At 37.7% G+C, this 20,894-nt stretch overlaps 1 protein-coding gene across 1 annotated transcript in view; it reads left to right on the plus strand.

Annotated features, from left to right (window-relative positions):
- LOC117399211 (SNF-related serine/threonine-protein kinase-like) overlaps positions 1 to 20,894 on the plus strand; it is a 54,556-nt gene that overhangs the window by 25,981 nt on the left and 7,681 nt on the right. The window contains exons 3-5 of the mRNA XM_033998258.3: positions 9,866 to 10,007; positions 17,519 to 17,731; positions 18,576 to 18,710. Of these exons, the coding sequence (XP_033854149.1) occupies positions 9,866 to 10,007; positions 17,519 to 17,731; positions 18,576 to 18,710 (490 nt within the window). The remainder of the gene's footprint in view (positions 1 to 9,865; positions 10,008 to 17,518; positions 17,732 to 18,575; positions 18,711 to 20,894) is intronic.

The following is a 20,894-nucleotide window of genomic DNA, read 5'->3' on the forward strand; positions in this document are numbered from 1 at the left end:
GCAAGCAAGATATTTCAGTTTTTTATTTTTCTTAAATATTTCCCAACATAAAACCAATGTCACCTTACAATAATTGATTTTGAGTTTCAGTGTTTTAAAATAAAATATCAAACAGAATGAAATTTCAATGTACCATTTGTAATTCAGTAAAATGAGAGAATTGGTCAGGGGTCTGAATACTTTTGCAAGGCACTGTATGTGTCTGGCTGTGGCTGTCCTGCTGCTGTACAGTACCAATGTGTTGAAGTTTATCCTTATTCTTTAACTCCTATTTGAATTACAGGCCCTACACAGTAGCTGGTTCAATATTGACTTGTGGGCTTTAATGATTATTTATTATTTATTGTTGTTATTATTAGATCTTCACCTACTGTATGAGCCTTATACAGAATGAATTGCTCCAGATCCTGTGGACTGTACTGTAGCAATATTAAGAGAGCTCTAGCATTGTGCGCAGTGATCAAAGGGCTGTATCTCTGTTGCTAAGCTACAGTAGAACTATAAATAGTAGTCATCCAAATGCTTGCGTCTGGTTAGTCAATAATAAAAAAGCAAGATGTTGAAAGCCAGAAAACCAATAGTATTATCTCGATTTAGATGCTACTGAAGAAAAGGTTGGTAATCGTACAGACTCCTCCTATTAGTGTCCACAGACTGTATCCACAGATGTCTTATACAGTATGTAGCCACGTAGACCATTCAGACAGTATTGTAGTCCGATTTATTGCATAACTGTAGCTTTTTATTTTATGAAATATTTGATATTGAAAACCAGCTTTATAGCCGGTGTCTGTTTTGCTGGTTGAGCACAAGATGAACTTTCTGAAAATTTCTCTTTTCCTTTGTACTCTGTTGTGTTGAAAAGGCCCTTCATTTTAATATGGTATAAAAAAAATAAATAAGTTAAGAGTAGAATGAACATATGAAGCAGGTGTTGTTAAAATGTATTGAGTTGAACAGTTGCTTTTCATTACTGCATGGTAGAACTTGAACTGCAGTAAATGGACATCCATCAGAACTGATAATGTACAGTATCTTGCAGTACACAACTGAAATCAAAGAGCAATCCATTCAGGCTACAACAAAGCACTTCTAATAATACTGCAAATACAAAAACAGTACAATCCAATCTAACCTTTTAGAAGTGTAACTTGAATTACTCATTTATCAACATACCTGGTTAAAACCTTCTCCTTTTTTGTTGTGTTTAAGGCACAAACTGTAATATGTAGTTTAATGAAAGACCATAAAAAGGGGTTTGTGTGTCTTAAACAACTTTTTTAGTATACATCTTCAATACAGTACATGTTGTACTCTCACTTTGAGTCACCATATGGCAATTGGGTCATTCCACAGCATTTGTCTGGCTGGAATGTGCACTGTTGTATCATGTAAAATGTTATGGAATAAAAACTTGAGTTGCCCTGTAGGAGTAGTTTTTTAATCCCAAGCTTTTGGTATACTTGCAGTACATTTTACATTGGAGAGATCCACTGTTACATAATTCGGTGAAATTACCGAATTACAACATTGGAGTTTATTTTGTGCTGTACATCAGCATCTTATCTTTTAGATGTGGGTAAACACAGAAACCTGGGTCTGGCTGAAATATTTCCCCAGATATTACGATAAAGTCAACAAATCCTGTAAGTCTTCCCTCATGTTTTTTTGGTTCGTAAGACTATGACCCCGTTCACATTACTGTGCTGGCCCAGGGCCGCCGCATATTAAGGTCTGCAACCCCATTCACATTTGCAGTTAAGGCGCCTTTTGTGTGTTCACATATGTGACTGAAAAGTAGGCCTAAAATGTGGCAAATTGCTTGTATGGGTATTTTTTAAATTTTTTTTTAAATGGAACGATAGTCTGCACTCAGAATGGAAGAGCTACCACGATGTACAGTAATCAATTGATTTGTAGCAGAAGTTTCTTATTAATATATATGTTTTCAATGCAGCACAGTAACAATATTATGGTATTATATATATATATATATATATATATATATATATATATATATATATTGTAACGTAGCGGGTTGTGAGAGACAGCAGGGAGGGGGTTAAGACCTCCCTGCGAAAGAAATACACCTTTTTGTTTGATTGTTCTGTTTTTTCAGTTAATTAGTTTAGTTTATTGTCTTATTGTTTAATTGTTTTATTATTAATTATCATCCGCACCTGGGCGTTATTGGAAATTAGGCCCAGGTGCGGGGTTTAAAAGGAGAGCAGGCAGTCTGCTTGGGGCTGCTAAGGAGAAGGAGGCAGAAAGGAGTGCTCTGCTTCCTGGCAGTCCCGAGGTAAAAGGTATAGTGCAAACCTGTGTGGTTAAGTTTTGGGACCGGGAAACGGCTTAGCCGTCCTGTGGTAGTTAGGTTCCTGCGTGTGTAGTTAGTGCTCAGAAAGAGCTAGGTGTTTATTTTGTATTTTGTTTTATTGTGTGTTATTAAAAAAAAAACAGAACAATCAAACAAAAAGGTGTATTTCTTTCGCAGGGAGGTCTTAACCCCCTCCCTGCTGTCTCTCACAACCCGCTACGTTACTATATATATATATATATATATATATATATATATATATATAATATATAATATATATATATATATATAATATGACTATTTTGACTTCTGGTGTGTAATGCTGTGACGGTCCGAGTTTACCCCAACCCACAAACACATTATTCTCTCAAGAACACAGAGGTATTTAGGATGTGATTGTTCAATAACCGGTTACACCTGAAATATTTGTATACAAAAATAAACTCATTATTTAACATTCATTCCATTTACAATAAACATTAATGTATTTTACATTACACGTTTCTTCTCATTTATACATATTTGTTTAACCTTTACAAACACGATCGTTAAATGATTCTAAACTATTCTATTGTTTACTCGTTGTTATTATTACATTGTCATTATTATTCTCTAGTCCCTAACCAGTAAAGACTGAACATTAGCAACTTCATTAAGGGAAGCGCCCTAATCCTAAATACAGCAATACACCACCATATATCAAATACACTTTGCTCAACAACATGCACAATACATAATAAACCACTGCTCTGTCGCCAGTAGAATAACAATGATAGTCACAATAACAGGCACTGAAATATTAGCGAGGGTCTCGCCCTCACATTGTGCATCAACTGTCTTAGATGAACAGTATTTTGTATGTGTGTAAAAGCAAGCAGCTAAAACAAATGATCGGTATTTTAATGTAAAGACGCACACTTCTGTAGCTATGTATGTCGTTGCGTGCAAAATTAAACAGTGATGGCTGAGTATGCCAAGTCGCCAGCATTATCGATCATTATTGAGATCCACAATCTTGCAGTTTATATTTATCGCTTAGTTACAAAATAACACGAAGAAAAGGTAATTGTGACAAATAAAGCTTAATTATGAATGCGCTGCAGCTCATATATTATGTGAAAGAAACAACCTGAATGTTAACCCGCTAGATTTTTTTAAATGGTTTTAATTTAATATTTTTATAATTTAGTTGTAAAATTAAAGTTGTGTGATGTAGAAATAATTACCATTCAATATTGATCCACTGCTATTGTACAAGTAGCTTTGTTTATAAATCCTTTCTTGCCTTTGTGTCTTAAAATATGCAAACGACAGGAGAGCCGGCAAGGCTAACTGAGGACAGACGGTTCGCCAAGTGGAAAATTTGGCCTGTGGTGCTGTCAGATTTCATCTCTCGTGATTTATTGTTCATATGTGTTAAAATGAATATCCATGGGTTTGGTTAATTTTTTTAATTTATTTTTTTTGTTTTATTTTATTTTATTTTTATTTATAGAGGAGTTTTTATACTGAATTTGGTTCTTGGAGTGTCAGGATTCCAAAGCGACAGCAGCAGTGGAGGGACAGAATAGGAAATGTTGGAGCAAGCCAGTAATCTGCAAAGTAAAAAATTACTAGATAAAAAAAGTTAAATTCTGCAATAATTGAATGTGTTGAATGCTATAGAGTGAATTTATTATTATTTTTATAACTGGATCTCATTTTCGAATCGTGTCTTGCATTTATTTAAGTCCAGTGACAGATTGACTGGGAGAATGAGTCACGAATTGTATTGCATTACTAATAAGGTATGGGGCTTTATGTAAGGGATAAACAATGCTAAGTGTTAAATCTGTAAATATAATTCACTGTTTCAAGTACCGATTTAACAGTTTCTTTATTTATTCGCGCCAATTAAAACATTTCTTCTTAATTTGATACTTGTTCGATTTATAATCAGATTCAATTGATCGTTTAATTTGGTAACTGGATTTATTTTTTGCTCTTTTTGTTCAGGTTAGTTCAAAAAGTGAAAATGTTTGTCTCATGTTTGAGTATGAAATCCCACAAACTGTCTTGTAAGTGAAGATAGTAGTGAATACTATGCTTTAGATGTAGAACATGAAAGTGGCAATAAAAAAAATTTAAAAACAAATGGATGTGAACCGGGAACAGAGAGTAAAGTTATTTATCGTTTTGCTGAACATAAAACAGATGAAAACCTAAATATCATTGCCAGCGATCGGTTTTCGAGAAGTACGGCCTACTTCGGCAAAATGTGGGCTGTAAGCTTGTTTGAACACTGGTTAAACAAAATAAATGCAAAAGCTGAGTTTACATCTAATGTCCTTTTGATAGAGATGTACCAAGTGATGATGAAAGTGCCGTTGTTCCTGAGCCTGTCCAGAAAAAATGTGAAAGGGAATTAATTTAATTATGCAAACTTTTGTTTTACATTGTTAATGCATAATTGCATTACTTTTGTATGAAACCGCAAGCCCTTTTTGTAAGTGTTACATTTGAAACGTGTAATAATATGAACTAATTGTGGATTTGTAACACAAACGGTGGATTCCTTAATCAACCATATATCTGCCCCGCATTCCTCTTCTCTTCAAAGCCACACATACTTGATCTCTTCGGAGTGCTTCAGAGCATGAGTTTCTATAGTTTTCTAACAACCTAAAATGGTAGGAGGCTGTGTGGTCCAGCGGTTAAAGAAAAGGGCTTGTAACTAGGAGGTCCCCGGTTCAAATCCCACCTCAGCCACTGACTCATTGTGTGACCCTGAGCAAGTCACTTAACCTCCTTGTGCTCGTAATTGTAAGTGATTCTGCAGTTGATGCATAGTTCACACTCCCTAGTCTCTGTAAGTCGCCTTGGATAAAGGCGTCTGCTAAATAAACAAATAATAATTATAAAGTTGTCAGTGAGAACACAGAAGTTATTGTTTTCTCAATGATTGAAAACACTTAATTACACTTAATCTTGTAATTGTTTACAAGATCTTCAATGTGACAGTGAAGATCTTGTAAACAATTCATTCGTGGAAAATGTAATACTGATAGTACTATTATTAACTGATCATTATGCAGGTGTGCCGTTTTAAATGGCTTTTTCTTAGACCGATATAACAGATTTTCTTTTATTTCATATTTTTGTTACATGAGTCTAATACTACTGTAATTACTACTGCTGATCTTCAGTTTGATTTAACTGAGCCATTTTGAAAGGGAAAGATCAAAGGGTGACATCACAGAAATGTTTTTTAAATCAAGAAAGTAATGGTCTCAATTCAGCTGTTGAAATTTGCTTTTAAACATACCGTAAAAATCGTTTTATAGATCACACTGGCGTAAAAAGTTGCTCCCCCCCCCCCCCCCCCCCCTTTTTTTGAGACTTCTTCAATTTTAGGAAAACTGTTTTTTTGTGTTTTTACTTTTTTTTACAATTTCATTTTTTTCCTACATGCTCAACACCGATTTAAATAAAGTAAGATACACAGGTTTAGTTTCGAAATAACCCTTGTTTGCAACATTTTATTCCATGAATAATTTTACAGCATTTTTCATTTTTAGCTAACCTGGTAGAAATCTATTCCTTTTTTCACAATTTTTAAAATTTAAAAAGTAATAATTAAGAGCGTAAAATCAAGTTACGCATCCCACATCACGTCTGTATTAACCTACCGGTATTTTATTTTAGCTTATCAAGTACCCAAACAACTTCAGGAACTTATCATCTTTTCTTTACTGAATATTTTGTTCCAAAATCATACTTGGACAATAGTTCCACTGACTTTTACAAATGTGTTGTATTAATTCAAATTTAAAAGAAAAGTATTAAACAGTGCTGCTAGCATCAACTAAAAAAGCAACAATAAAAGTAAATAAACTAAACCGTGCACCATCTAATACCAGTAAACAAAACACCTTGGTGTTGCATACAGTGCAGTACAATTGCATTACATTTACAGCTGTAAAAATACATTTGTTTTGTTTTGTTAATCAGAACCATAACCATACACATACTTTACAAGTGTGCCACTGTGTTGCACTGGCATGTAGAACAAGTTACAGTATGTATTAAAGTCATTCAGAGTCATTGTATTAAAGTAATTTAAACAAAATGTTTTCTACATCATAAACGCTTTCCTCCTATTAGCTTGTTCTTCTTTCACCATTTTAAGTTTGTCTTTGTTTCGCCTCGTTAATTGCAATTTAACATGTATTTCGGCAAATTCAACAATGTGCAATTTCAAACCTGTTGAGTAGCATTTAGCATAGGTAGTATCTCTGTAGGAGGAGAGGGGAGCAAGGTGGCATTTTCAATTATGGCAGTCCAGTTATGTTTTGGGCAACAACAGTAGTAACAGGCTTATTTGTGAGAAATCATGCACTCTGGGATGCTGTAAATTGTGATTTTGTAACCTAGATGTTGTATCATTTAGATGAAGATGCCCATTTTCTTTGGACCTGTTATTTTGTACAGATTGTTCTCCGTGTTGGTGTGCAGTGTAGCATGTTACTTTTTTTGAGATAGATCCTTTGGCTTCCATGTATTATCGCAGGTGTTCTTAAAAAAAATAAATAAATAAAATAGAAAAAATTAATAAATATGTACATGACAAGCTGCAGGTTCCTACTGTATGCTCTTCTACTGATTTTGCAAGCAAACTGATGATACTTTCACTCAAGCTTAATGTGGCCCATTCGCACCACTTGTCTGTTGCAGTTCTACAGTAAATTAGTACTAGGAAGTTACAAAGCTGTCTCCCCTTTTTGTTTTTGTTTTTTTCTTCAGATTTTAAAAGTGAGAGAAATGCCTTCTGGGTTTGATCATTAGTAATTAGTGTGCAGATGAATTCTGTTATGGAGTGCAGCAGGGTGTAGTCCAGGGGAAACAGACAAAGTTGCCTCCTGCAAGATTTGCTTTTGCAGGTACCAGGTTGAAGAGAGCAGACTGTATCTGCTGCTGTCTCTCCTGCTCTCCAGCTCTGATTTCTCACCATCTCCTCTCAATAGACACTCCAGCTCTTCCAAGCAGGCTGTCTGATGTACTGCTGCTACAGAGCTAAGATTGAAGCTGTCCTTCTGACAGGTTCCGTGTTCTGGCTGTGTGAGCTAGCAGCAACCAATTAATTGAAACCTGCATGAGCATTCAGCAATCAGCTGTGTGTGGGGGCAAAATATGGACCTCTCCCACCCCAGCTGTTCAGCAATAGAAAACACAGACTTAAGTAACAGAATTGTCTAGCAAGTAATCAATCATTTAACAAAAACAAATTCACTACCATTATCAGAGCGCATTGCTTAGTGTTTAACACTTGTTTGCATGTTTAGCATGGCTTCTTTGTCTGTTAGGATGAGATGTGCAATAATAATATTTAGGAATTGGATCCCATTCTATTCCTGTTGCATACATAGTATAGTTAATGTAAATATTACAGACTAGCTTATAACAAATCATGGAGTGAGACTAAAATTAGGTCTCAACTGAAGTAATTGAATCAAAAGTGCATCTGGCACAACACAAAATACTGTGCATATGGCTGTTTTGGAAAGATGACACACACTGAGCTGGTATTCTTTAGTGGAGTCCTCTGTTTTGTCTTTTCTGGATTGACAAAGTCAATTTTGCTATTCTGTATATAACATAGTACAGGTATTTTAGATTCAGTTTACTGGTCAGTTGTATTGGGTGGAGTTACAGTATACTTCCTGTTGTACTAGTGTTCTGCAGTCTGGAGTGGAGTTATCGTTCCTAGGCCTGCAGTGTAACAGTATATCATGGTGTGTCATTCTTCTTTATTGAAACTGTTGGACAGAACACATTACATATTTCATTAGAAACATAGGGGCATTACGGCTCACAATCTGCTCTTTAGTGTTTTCTCAAAGACATTTCAAAGTCAAATTTTAAAAGGCTACTCAGTATAATGATCAATGGTGGTAAAATGCCTTTAAAGACTTGTCCTGGTAGTATAGAGCACCATGGCTACAGTAGCATTATGAAGTACATTACTGTACTGTGTTTCATCTCCAGTATCAATCCTTGGAAGCTGGTGAAGAGCTGAGGTGTACAGCAGTTCACGTGATGTAGGATGGAATAGACTTTGCCGCAGTTACCAAGGCAGAGGGAAATGTCTGAAGAAAACAGCAGTTGGAAGTAATTAGTAGGTTTATTTTTGCTGTTAGACTGTAACCCAGCATGTGTGCTTTTATGTGCTCCAATAGCTGCTTGCTTTAAACTTCTGTACAGAGGCTGATATGGGGGCAGCGTGTAAACCTGCTGTTCACATGGAGACAGCAACTGTTTAACTTATCAGCAGGAGGGGCAATGACATGAGGACAGTATGATATGAACCTTGATTGAGTTTACACAAGTTCATAAGCTTTGTGAAGACAACATAGTGTTTTGTGCAAGGACCTACGATCGGGAGATGTCATACTGATACAGTAGTATAACATTGCTCCTCCTGTTGCCTCAAACGATTATACAGTACATTAGCCCAAAAGCCAGACCCTTTGCAATGTTATTTAAATGTTTAAACTGAACTCCTCTAACAGCAGTTAAATTAGTTTGGTAAGCTGTACATTCCCTTAAGGTTTATCATAGTAAAAGCATAGCAAAGTGTAATAACGCATATTGTACTGTAGGTGAGCTTTGTAAAGTCCAAAAAGATATGGTGAAGTATATCATATGTTTAGCCAAGAATAGGAAAATGGCAAATTTACTGGTCAAGGGTTGTTACTTTGTTTTTGTATATTATGTATTGCAGTGCAATTTCAGAATGTTGGTTGTATTTTTTTCATTGATTTGGGCTCTTGATTATGTTTGTGTGTGTGTTCTGTAAATGTAAACTTTAGTTTACTACTGTTAATGTGTGTTATGTATGTATGTATGTATGTATGTATGTATGTACAGTATCAGTGGCAAGAAGGGGTTAAATTTTGTTGTCGGTTAACTTTAAATAAATAAAATGACTGGAAGTTCTCTGGGGAAAGTGTAGCTAAATAATACAAAGTATTTATTCCCAGAAGCTGTTACGCTACAGTAGAACACCTTTATGTCCAATTTCTGTGTTCTGTTTTTGTCTGTGAATGTGTCTGGATATAATTGCAATTTTAAGTGCAAAAATTAACTTTCAGAGTACGTACTGTATACATACGGTATTACAGTAATTAATCCTACCATAGTTCTAGCTACAGTAAACCTGATCTGACCACTCTTTCTAACTTGCTGTACAGTATTTTTTTTCCACTTTCTTTTGACAAATACTGTAAATGTAAACTTGTGGAAGAGCGACTTGTTGTTCAGGGCTGTATTTACATTTAGTATGCAGCCCTGTAAAGAAGGTCTTGTGAACCGTGTTGCATGCTTGCTCTTGCACTGCTGAACTTTTGAGTCATTAACTTCCAGTTTTATAGGTAAACTACAAGACACTATTGTAGAAAGTACTGTTTTTTCCTCTTCTACATTTTGTCGTTAGTTAAATAGGAATGATTAGGTTGGTTAGTTCTACAGGAAAGTGGTACAAGCTTATGTTTGTATTTTTTTCTTCTGCAGATATTTGGAGCTTGGGAGTAATTCTTTTCATGTTGGTTTGCGGACAGCCACCTTTTCAGGAAGCCAACGACAGCGAGACTCTCACCATGATCATGGACTGCAAATACACAGTGCCAACACACGTCTCGCAAGACTGCAAAGAGTAAGTGCCATGGAGCTCTCTTTGGACAGATACTGTTAATTAGAAAAAATATAACACATTTCTTTTTCAGTCAGTTTCAGCTGCTCAAGAAGTACATAGAACACAAGACAAGATGCATAGTATAATTAATATTAAAGCAAACAAAACTACATTTTAGCGTAGACTACTTTGTGAAGTAGGATGGCAAGCATATAAGCATACAACACAAATATGCTTCCCCACCTCACTTTCTGCAAATCAGCTTGAGTTTTTATATGTTGCAATGAGGCAGCTTTTTCTGTAAACTTGTGCAAACTTCAATGCATGCTAAAAGATCTACAGAAGTTCAACAAAAATACTATACACACAGTAAGTTATTTATTATAATAGTTGAAATGTAAAGATGTATTTGTAACCTAATGTATAAATTGCCACATTTACAATCCTAGAAATGCTGAATTTTAGTAATTATTGAGCCTACGGTTAATATTGTGCCATTTTATAGCACCTTCTACAACTGTCTCTTTTTGCTTCCAGATGGAAAATTGTGCATCCAACAATCAATACAGAGGGAATTAAGTCATACAATCCATATACGTGGGTTGTCACCGAATCAAACACTGAGCAGTGGGTGTTGACACACCGCACAGGCCAGACCCTAGGGTACCAACAATGGTAATCCTACCGCCAGATTTAATAAAGAAACAAAACAAAGTTAAAAATGTTTGCCACACAAGGCAAGCGTTAGTCTCACCTAAAAGAGACGTCCTGCTCCAGGAACCTACTATACTACGAAACCCTCTCCCTATTTAGTTTGAGATCAGATCCCCTAAACTAACTTACTGCTGTTGCCCCCAAAGTCCTGGCCTCCTTGCTACTCCGGGTTTCCTCACAGTCCTGGCTGGGCAGAGCCTTCACAGACACAGTCTTGCAGTTGAAGGTTTCCGTAGTAGTTATCCTGCGGAGCGGACGCGTTCCTCCTCAATATAAACGCAAAACGTTTTTGCTCGGCACCCAACTGTATGGCTGTGGCCATGCAGTAGCCTCAAACATTGATGCTTCTGCCTTCTTAAATAGGTGAAAGCTCCCCGGCCAATGAGGACCTCTCAATCAGCTCAGCTTTGGGTACGCCTTCCTGTTTACCAAAGCAGCTTCGCAGCTGAACCAGCAACAGAGTCCTCCCTGTCACAGGGACATTTATTTGCAGTTAAGGAGACATTTCTTTTGAAAAGGAGCCAACACTAATAGTCAACCAAGAAGAGCATCCCAAATATCCACCACAACCGATGTCCTTCGGTATGATAGGAACTGCCTCTGAGCCCTAGGAGTCCCCCAGTTGGGTTAAATAATAGAACACTAGAGACTTGGAGATAAGAGGCCAAAGAGGAGGGAAAGGAAACATTCTTTCGCTGTGTAAAAGTCTATTTTCAGATCATCAGTAGATAAGAGCTGGAAGTAATCAGTCAGAAATATAAATATTTATTTCCAGTTAATCTGTGTTACCCTTTGAAATTGAAAAAGCTTGGATGTAGTGTCACATTTACATTTTTGACAATATTGCGTTTAACATAATACAAATTTAAATAAATCAATACACCAAACTTTTAACAAAGTAATGAAAGACAGCTACACACCAAGCATACACTTGAGCTGTTTGTCTTGATTCAGCATAAAAAGAAACCATTAGAGCTGTTCAACTGTTAGCATGAGATCTGATGGCATTATTCTAGAGGCTGTCATTATGCAGGTACATGGTTTAGTGTCCTCATTATGCAGGATCTCAACTAAACACCGTAAACCCTGCCAAAATACTGTGTTATTTAAATGGTTCTCATAAATGGCCGTTGACTCGATTTCAGGATGATTTGCTAATTTTGGTGACTAGCCATGTTTTCTTTGTTACTTCCCAGTAACAAAAGATAAGGGAAGTTAATGTGTTTTTGGGGTATGTGTGTGGTTGTGTTTTTTTTTTGGCTTTTTTTTGGTTCCTCAATGGGAAGCTGGATGACATCAGTTTTGTATGTTGTTCTGGATTGAGTTGCTAATGCAGACAAGACCCTTTCTTGACAAGTGTTCTCTGCACTATGTGTCTCTGCTGTAAGTATTACATGTTGACAGCCAGATACCCTCCCTCTCTGTGCAGCTGGTAGGAAAGTCACTTTCGAGCCAACCTAGGTCCTAGGGGAGATCTTGACATATCTGGAACTAAATAAGAGCAAGAACGCTGTAATACAGCTTCAGAATTGGAAACTTTCAGTTATGAAGACCATTGATAATAGCAACCTCGTTGATGAGTTAAACTCTTATTGCTGTAGGGATCTGATTTGTCCTAACTGCACAGTGACAGCATACAGCAGCATACTATTTTTTGTCTGCCCTAAAGATGGCTATATGCACAAATGTCAGTTATTTGGTTAACCGTATAACCGCTGTAATTCATGGAATTGCCTGTATTACGTATTGATAATAAACCAAACCAATACATTTGTTCTTGCACATACCCCAGGCAATAAATGCTGTGTATTCTATGAATAGTTTCCTACAGTACGTCATTCATACACATGCTGTGAATTTCATTAGCTTACTTTCCATTGTCTTCTAAGCATAAGCATGTTAGTCTGTTTCTTTTTAATCTACTATTGCTGGATGTTTACCTAAAACTTTTATGATAATATCGGTAGAAGACATGATGGTGCGCTTAACCAGATGTACCGTAGTATCTCAAAACAACACCAGATTAAATGTATAGCACTCGCATATCCAACCCTATAAAACTTTGACTTCAGTGATGGTTAAACACGTGTGACGCATATCTGATTATTTCATTTTGTCCCGTTCCAACCCTTGTCCTTTTTTCAGGGAACACAAAAAAGATACAATGTCAAAAATGCATAGCAGAAAGCACTGTGCAACAATAAATAGGCTTCCATTTAGATGTACTGTAGTTGGTTTTGTTGGTACAGGACTATATTTTCAACAGAATTTAATTCAGAGCGATATGATTCTGAAAATATCAATTGCCAAAAGAGACGACATGTGGACTGTAATACAGTATATACTTTTAAATCCGGTACGTATTGTAGCAGCATGTAAAATTCCCCATTAACGACCCAACAGCAAAATGAAATCAATATGTTACCCATGCACAGAAGTGTGTAAAATGTAAAAGGCAATGCAATTTAGCAAAAGATTTAATAAAAAAGTTTCTAGAATTAAAACAGTATCCAAAGTCAGTATTCAAAATTGCAGAATATTGTGCTTGATAAGGCCCTAAGGTCACAGTTCCCTTGCAAATGAAAATTCACAAAAGCAACTAAAGATCACAGATTTAAAAAAAAAACACACAAAAAAAAAACTGCACAGTATCTAAAACTGTTTGAGCTGTTTTTGCTGCATTTTCATCTGGTGAAATTGAAGGCAGCGCTGTGTAACTGCGCAACAAAAACAGACTTGATTTGGTATGGGAGAAAAAAAAAAAAAAAACCCAGGCTGTGACGAATAATCAAATAAATTGTAACATTGAAGAGATGGGCTTTGTATTAGAAAACTGGTGACAGTCGGAAATCGTATGTGACGGGTAAGTGCATTAATTTGTTATATATATATAGCAAATTAATGTTTAAATCTCTGTTTAAATCTCCATCCAAACTGGTGTGTATGATGTGCAGTGTATGATAATGAGAAAGCAGTGTATAATCTGTACATTGCCACCAGAGATTTTGGGTTCTCTTAAATGGCTTCTTTTATAGACAATGTCACGCAGCTCAGAGTGACGTTCTGTTGGCAAGATTTGAAATGTGCCCAGTTTCACTTTTAAATTGTCGACCCTTTCAATGTCTCATTTACAGATTAACCTGTTTTATATCACCTCGCATAATATCATGCCACGTTTTATTGTCATGATTTTTCAAAAACCACTCGCCATGCATCATAGGTTCTTTGAAAAATTACCTCTCTTAATATCATCTCACAAACCCGCTTATTGTCACCTTTTGTGCAGCCTGTCAAATGCTGTGTGGCATTTAATAATTAATTTCCATCGCAACTAACAACCAATAATCCATCTCGGACGATAAACTGACATTTTGTGCAGCCTGTTAAATGCTGCGTGGGCGGTCTTAATGGGATACAGTTCAGTTACAAAACACCAACATCACCAAATTTTTCTAATTGATCTCTCATCAGTCGACAATTCATGCCTTTTTTAGATAATGACACAAACTGTTCGTTCCAGTTAATAATACAAAGCGTATTTGTCCTGTAGTAAACTATATGCTTTTGTTTAAATGTAAAGAATGACTAAATGTACAGTATTAAAACACTGCTCTTTAATTCATCATTGCTTTTTCTTTCTTTTTTTTTTCTCACAATCGTAATGTGCTCTCATAGGCAGGTGTGAAACTTAGTTTATAGCACGAATTATGCCTGCATTGCAATCGTAATATAAATCGTAATATTACATTTCATGCTGTGGAAATTTAGGGCCTTATAATCCAATAGTTCTCCATTATATTACAATTATTAATAAATTAGTGTTCCGGCATATCAGGTGCATATTTTTATGAATAGTGCCTGAGGAAACAGTAGAACCTTTCAAATGATTTGGCAATTTGGTACATAAAAACAGAACTGTACCACTTTTTTTTCTGTTTTATTTTTCGCTTTAGTTGTCTTTTGAGTGGCATATTCTGCTAGTGTGTAATTACATGCAAATTAAACTGACATGAAGCTGCAGATTTACGTAGAGGGATTTGGTGGAATCAGATGCTGACTGGCACATACAGTATTCATTATGCATGTACATGCATATGAGAGGGCTTTGAATGTAAAGCTTGTCCAGAGATGAAATATTACAAAGGAATTTATTCTACATATCTGAATGCTACCGTAAATACCCAACTGATCAAATGTCACAACTGAATTCTGCAACCTATCACATTTATAATTGCGCTTTTAGTTAGAACTGTGTGACCCGAGGATGGCATCTTACGGCCTTTTCATACTGCACTGGGAAAAACTCTGTGTGCACGAGCGAACCGAGACCTCTTCCTGATCACTTTAATTAAAACAAGCCCTTCAGCTCTTAAAACTATGTGTTAATGGTTGCCTTTTTTGCTGTCCAGACTGAAGTGAGGTGTTGATACAATTACTTTGAGGCCAGCATGTACAGTATACAGTAGTTGTCACAGGCTTGAGAATGCAGTGTTTAGAGAAATTGAGAATCTCAAGTGTGACTAGAACTGTAATTGCCAGGAGCAAAGCTAAATGAAGCAGCTGGGGTCAGGAGAGGTCTGAGCCAACAAATATACCCAGCAACCAAAATAGTTGTTTTGGATAATTTTCTTTGAAAAGGACCAGTCTATTGATATAAATGTATGAAGTTGGAAAAATAACTTAATTAAATGATGGAATGTCCTTTAGGTGATATTTTTCTTGAACATCTAGGAGCTTTCTAAGAGGTACAAGCTTAGGTCCTTCTAATCAAAAAAGAAAGTACCAGAAAGGAGATTGTAATGTTTTTTACTTTGTTATGAAAGTTAGCATATAGTTGCATACTGTACACTAATACTGTGTTTAATACCAAGTAAACTAATTTACAAAATATTTGGTTGTATTGTGTTTGGTCAAATGAAGTGCTGACTAGTAGAAATTGTATGTAACAATTAGATGAATACCTGTATCTATTTTAAACGGCGTGCATTTGTTGTAAAAATGCACCAATTTCTCATCTGACTGCTGTGCAACTCAGTTAACAGTAATGCAGTTTCCAGCTGTGGAGTACTCACAGGAGGTTTAAAATGGGTTTATTGTCATCACTCTGATTCATATTAAAAATAAACAGATGGGTTCAATCTTGCACTTTGTTCTTTTTATTCAGATCAGGCCAGCTTGCCTTTTAAGGTGCTCATAATATTATGGTAGGCAGAAAATCTGATGTAATGAAAACAAACTGTGGTTCCCAAGAGAGAGTCTTGGAAGGAATTTAATCTTTTAAATGGCTTAAACAACTTGCAGCATAATAAATGGTCACAGGGCTTCTGCAAGTTCAAATGTTTGAGTGGGCGGTGAAGGACGTGGGTTTTAGTAAATTACTGGGGAAGTGGTCAAAGAATAGAGGTTATTTAAAGTGTGTTCTCTGTACTTATGCAGTTTCTGGTACTGTTAACATATCAGCAGTTCAAAAATGTTACTTTCATACTGTATTAATTAACACCTTATTCTCTCCTGGCACGGATTTTAAGGAGGTACGAGTCATAGAAGCTACTCCAAAGCCGTGCATGCTTCAATGCAGCAGGAATATAGACTGGCCTGGCTGATGCAAGGAACTTGGTTAGCTTTATCCTTTTCAGTCAGTGCAAGGTACTCAAACTTGTATTGATGCTATCAGCTGCCCTTGGGCTTCATCAGCAATCGTCCGAGGGATACATATCTTGCTGCCTGAAAGGATAGGTCTTTGTTTGTTTGTTTGTTTGTTTGTTTGTTTTTTAATCCTGGCTGTGTATGGTATTGTAGTACCTATTATGACATCACAGACTTAATAGAAATGTCTGTGAGCTCCCGCTCTGCTCCGTTCTGAATAGTTTTTGTAAGTTACTGACATGTTGCAGAGGATAACGCAGATGAGAGGCGACAGGAGAATGGGAAGAGCTCTTAAAGCCTGCGTTACTTTAATTATAGAATCTCCTGAAGAGAGTCAGGTGCAGCACATAGGCAGGTCGAGTTGTCAGGCTGGGCAAAACTCAAGTACTGGCAGTACATTAAGAATTAAAACAAGGAGGAAGACAATACAAAGAAAGGTTACTCAATCTAAAAATAGCTTGCTGAAGTTACAGTGCAAGTCTCTAGGATAGGTACATGGGGGACTTGAACCTGTAACATGTCAAACACTTGAAGTCAATTTCACGCATTTCTGATATGGGTCATTTCCAGCTCTGTGAAATGTCCTAGTGCAGCACAGTACTGGGTTTAACCAAGTCTTTGACATACTACTTTTTATTGGAATTTGATCTTTTTAGTTGCATTTTTGAAGGTTCTGTTTTAATCGCTGAAGGAATTGAGATAATATAAAAAGATTGTCCTGACATTTTTCAACATGTAATACATTTAAATGCAACAAGTTTGGCTGTACTGGTGTGGTTTTACTCATTCATAAGCTGTGTTCCTTACAGTACATATACAGCTGCTTGTTCACAGAAGCTAAAGGTTTTGTTAATTTTAGTCTATTTGTATTGCCGACAATGGCCAGTAAGTAGTACAAGATTCAGCTTTGTGTTGTAATAATTCACTGACATACATCATTAAGCAAAGCAAGTCGCATCCTGTTAATGTGAGGCTTTTTTCAACGACAATTGATGGAACTATTCAGCCACATATATAAAGGAGCTATCTCCCAGCGCACTCAGTAACTGCTATCCCCAGCAGGGAAACCATGTTGATTCATCAACTTTACCCAGCAGTGTTTGAACCCAATATGATTGTCTGTGCGGTGGGGATCTTGGCTAATTAATAGCATTCTTTTGATCTCTTGGCAGTCTAATTAACCGGATGTTGCAGAGAGACCCTAAAAGGAGAGCCTCTTTAGAAGAGATAGAGAACCATGCCTGGCTCCAGGGAGTGGACCCCTCTCCAGCAACCAAATACAACATCCCCCTGGTCTCCTACAAGAACCTCTCGGAGGAGGAGCACAACGGGATTATCCAGCGCATGGTGCTGGGGGACATTGCTGACCGTGATACCATTGTTGAGTAAGTCATGCTTAGGCAGAAAAATATTTATTAACGCCCTTTCCTGAGACTATAAATGGAGTACATGATATTTCGTAGATGTCAGAAAAAAGGGGTACCAACAACCACATACCTGATGTGACTAATGGAAGTTATTCAGAAAATCTGCGTATTCACTATATTAACCCGTCAGTCACATTATGGCAATGTCAGGAATACGCTTGGTAATGCAAAACTGTAAAATTTAAACAAAGGAAATTTGATTCAAAACAGCCCTTTTGAGTGCCCCCTCCTTTCAGATAATAGAAAATAAACAGCCAGACCCTGTTGCATTGTTGTATACATACAAATGATTTATATTCTTTTTGTTAAAAGGCAAACGCATAACCCCCCATTTTACAGGTAATTCCTGCTTGGTGTGTGCTGCCACTGTTAAAACTTCTCATATTGGCAGTGTCACAAGTACAATAGGTAGTAGAGGTTAGCCTATATAATAAGGTTGTGATAAATATTGTATCCCGTCATCACCCGAGAGGTATAATTGAAAAGTGATTAAAGAACACTTTTAGCTCTCTGTTAACATGTTATTGGATTTACTTCAACCCTATTGGTACATCTGACTGTTTTGTGTTATTTGGGGAAATTTTTACACAATAACATATGGATTCATTTGAAATATTTTTATTTTGTAATCTGCATGGAAAATAAGATACCCTTCTTTCTTGTAGCCATTTGTGAGTGTCAGGAGCACTTTTCAGAAGTGTTAACTTGATAGAGGGATGGAGAACATGCAAAAACCTTGTTGGTCCAATGTCCTTTTTGCCTAGAAAAGTCTGATTTGGTCTCACCTTGTTCTCTTCCTTAGGGCTTTGGAAACCAACAAGTACAATCACATCACCGCCACTTACTTTCTACTTGCTGAGAGGATTCTGAGAGAGAAGCAAGAGAAAGAAATCCAGAACCGCTCTGCCAGCCCCAGTAATATCAAAGCGCAGTTCAGGTAAAAGTCAATATCCTCTTTTGAACATTCTGCATCTGAAATCAAGTGCAGAAATGTCCTAATGATGTGGTTGGAATAAAATATGGGTAAATATTAGAGGCATCACCGGGTAAACTTATTATTTATTTTATTTGAAAACAAAGAAACAGGTTTGTTAACTTGGCAGAGTAAATTCCACATTCTACTGTTGGCAGTCGACCTCCTAAAGGATTTCTAGACAGCCTCCACAATTTACAGAGCGTCAGAGGGCCTAATGTAACGTCAACTTCTCTCAAAATAAATGAAGGGGAACAATTGCCAGAAGGGATCTGTTTAAAGAAAACCTGTGGTTCCCTTTCAATTCGAAGATGACCACCGACAATACCTTTTGGGATATGCCTGCCACAGGTCAGGTATTCACTGAGCATTTTATATCAGAGCTGCTGATAGGCCCCTCCAGGGAGTGACGTCCTCAGTCCCACCTTCCGTCAGAACAAATAGTCACTCCACGGAGCTTGCATCCTCTTTTGTTTCTCACCGCGGTAAGGTACTAACCTGCCCAGCTGCTGTGATTGAGTCTGTATAAAAGAGCCGTCACTCGAGTTTACTGGAGTTGCGCTGCTTTATTTTAAGAAATTATTGCTGGAAGTCAGCTTGCCACTTACCTGGAATCTGTAACTCTGCTTCTGTGAACTGAGCTATAATCGTTGTGCAACTGCGCTTCTTTAAATCTTTCTTTCTTTCTTTCTTTCTTTCTTTCTTTCTTTCTTTCTTCGTTGGGCCTTCAAAAAAATAAATAAATAAATAAAATAAAACCAGAGTACCCTGTTTTTTCTTAACTGTCTCTTAGCAGTTCAGTTTGCTACCACAGCTCTTTGAGCCTGTGCTCCACTCCTGTGTACGCTGCGTGCTGCTCTGGTTGTGTGACTGCACGCTGTCAAGGGCAGGCTATCGCCCACGCTGCACCCCAGTGCAGCACCATGCACTTCTTGATCCTGCTGTCCCATTGCCTAACCGCAGTGACTCGAGCCTGTGTATCCACCCCGGCGTATGCTACGTGTCCGTACTCCGGGTTGTGTGACTGAACGCGGTTAGGGCTAGGTGCCTGTCCCCAGTACCCTTGTTGCTTGCACACTTTGTACTCTGCGTCCTCTGTGCCTTGGTGCTTCAACGCCCCGGAACTTCAGTACTCAGATGTTAGGTGCCCCTCGGTGTTTCGCCGCCTACAGGACTTCGGTGTCCCGGTGTTGCTCGCGCCCTCTGTGCTTCGGGGCCTCAGAGCCTCGTTGCACACGGTGCTTCAATGCCTCGGTGCTCCAAAGTTTAAATGCCCTCGGGTCCTCAGAGCCTCGGTGCACAGGGTGCCCTCGGTGCTTCGGCGCTCTAAAGTTCAGCGCTCCAGAGATTAGACTGCCTCGGTGCTTCGCGTCCTCGGAGCCTTGGTGCACACGGTGCCCTCAGTGCCTCGGTACTCCATTATTTAGACACTCCTCTGTGTTTCAGCACCTTTTCGGAGCCTCAGTGCTTCAGTGCCCTCGCGCCCTTTGATGCCTCAGTGCCTTGCTTCCTTGAAGCCCTCGGAAGTTCGGTGCCTCAGAGCCTTGGTGCCCTCGCTGCTTCGGTGCTTCGACGCTCCACTGATTAATGCCCCGCAGTGTAGAAATTAACATATTAAAACATTAGTTAATGTTGTTTATTTCTCTGTGCATCCATAATGTGATTCCAAAACTTAGTTGCAGCTTCAGCAAGGATATTTTTTTATGAACATAGTAATGGTGCTGGGGACTCCCCTCCCCAAGCACAGGTTGAAGAGAGTCCAAAGATACAATACAATGTTTGGATTAATATAGGTTTCCCTTATGACATCACTCCTTTAGTGTGGTGAGACGTGCGTGGATGCCGTCCTGGCCCCCTTGCAGCTGCAAGGGATCAGGGTGTTGAACTACCTGGACGACTGGTTGATCTGTTCCCAGTCGCAGGAAGGAGCAGTGGTCCACACGGCGATCGTGACAGAGCATCTGTCGAGGCTTTCCCAAGTAAACTCTGTCGGTTTACTTGGGACTCCGGCTTGACTCCCTTGCAATGGGGGCCTACCTGTCAGATGACCTAGAGGTTAAATTGCTGATTTTTAGTTTTGTGTCTGTCTCCTTGTTTCTGAACTTCATAGGCATGCAGTCCTGCTGAAAATTTTGTTCTTGAAAAACA

This window comes from Acipenser ruthenus, chromosome 4 (genome assembly GCF_902713425.1).
Source record: "Acipenser ruthenus chromosome 4, fAciRut3.2 maternal haplotype, whole genome shotgun sequence".
Taxonomy (NCBI): Eukaryota; Metazoa; Chordata; class Actinopteri; order Acipenseriformes; family Acipenseridae; genus Acipenser; species Acipenser ruthenus.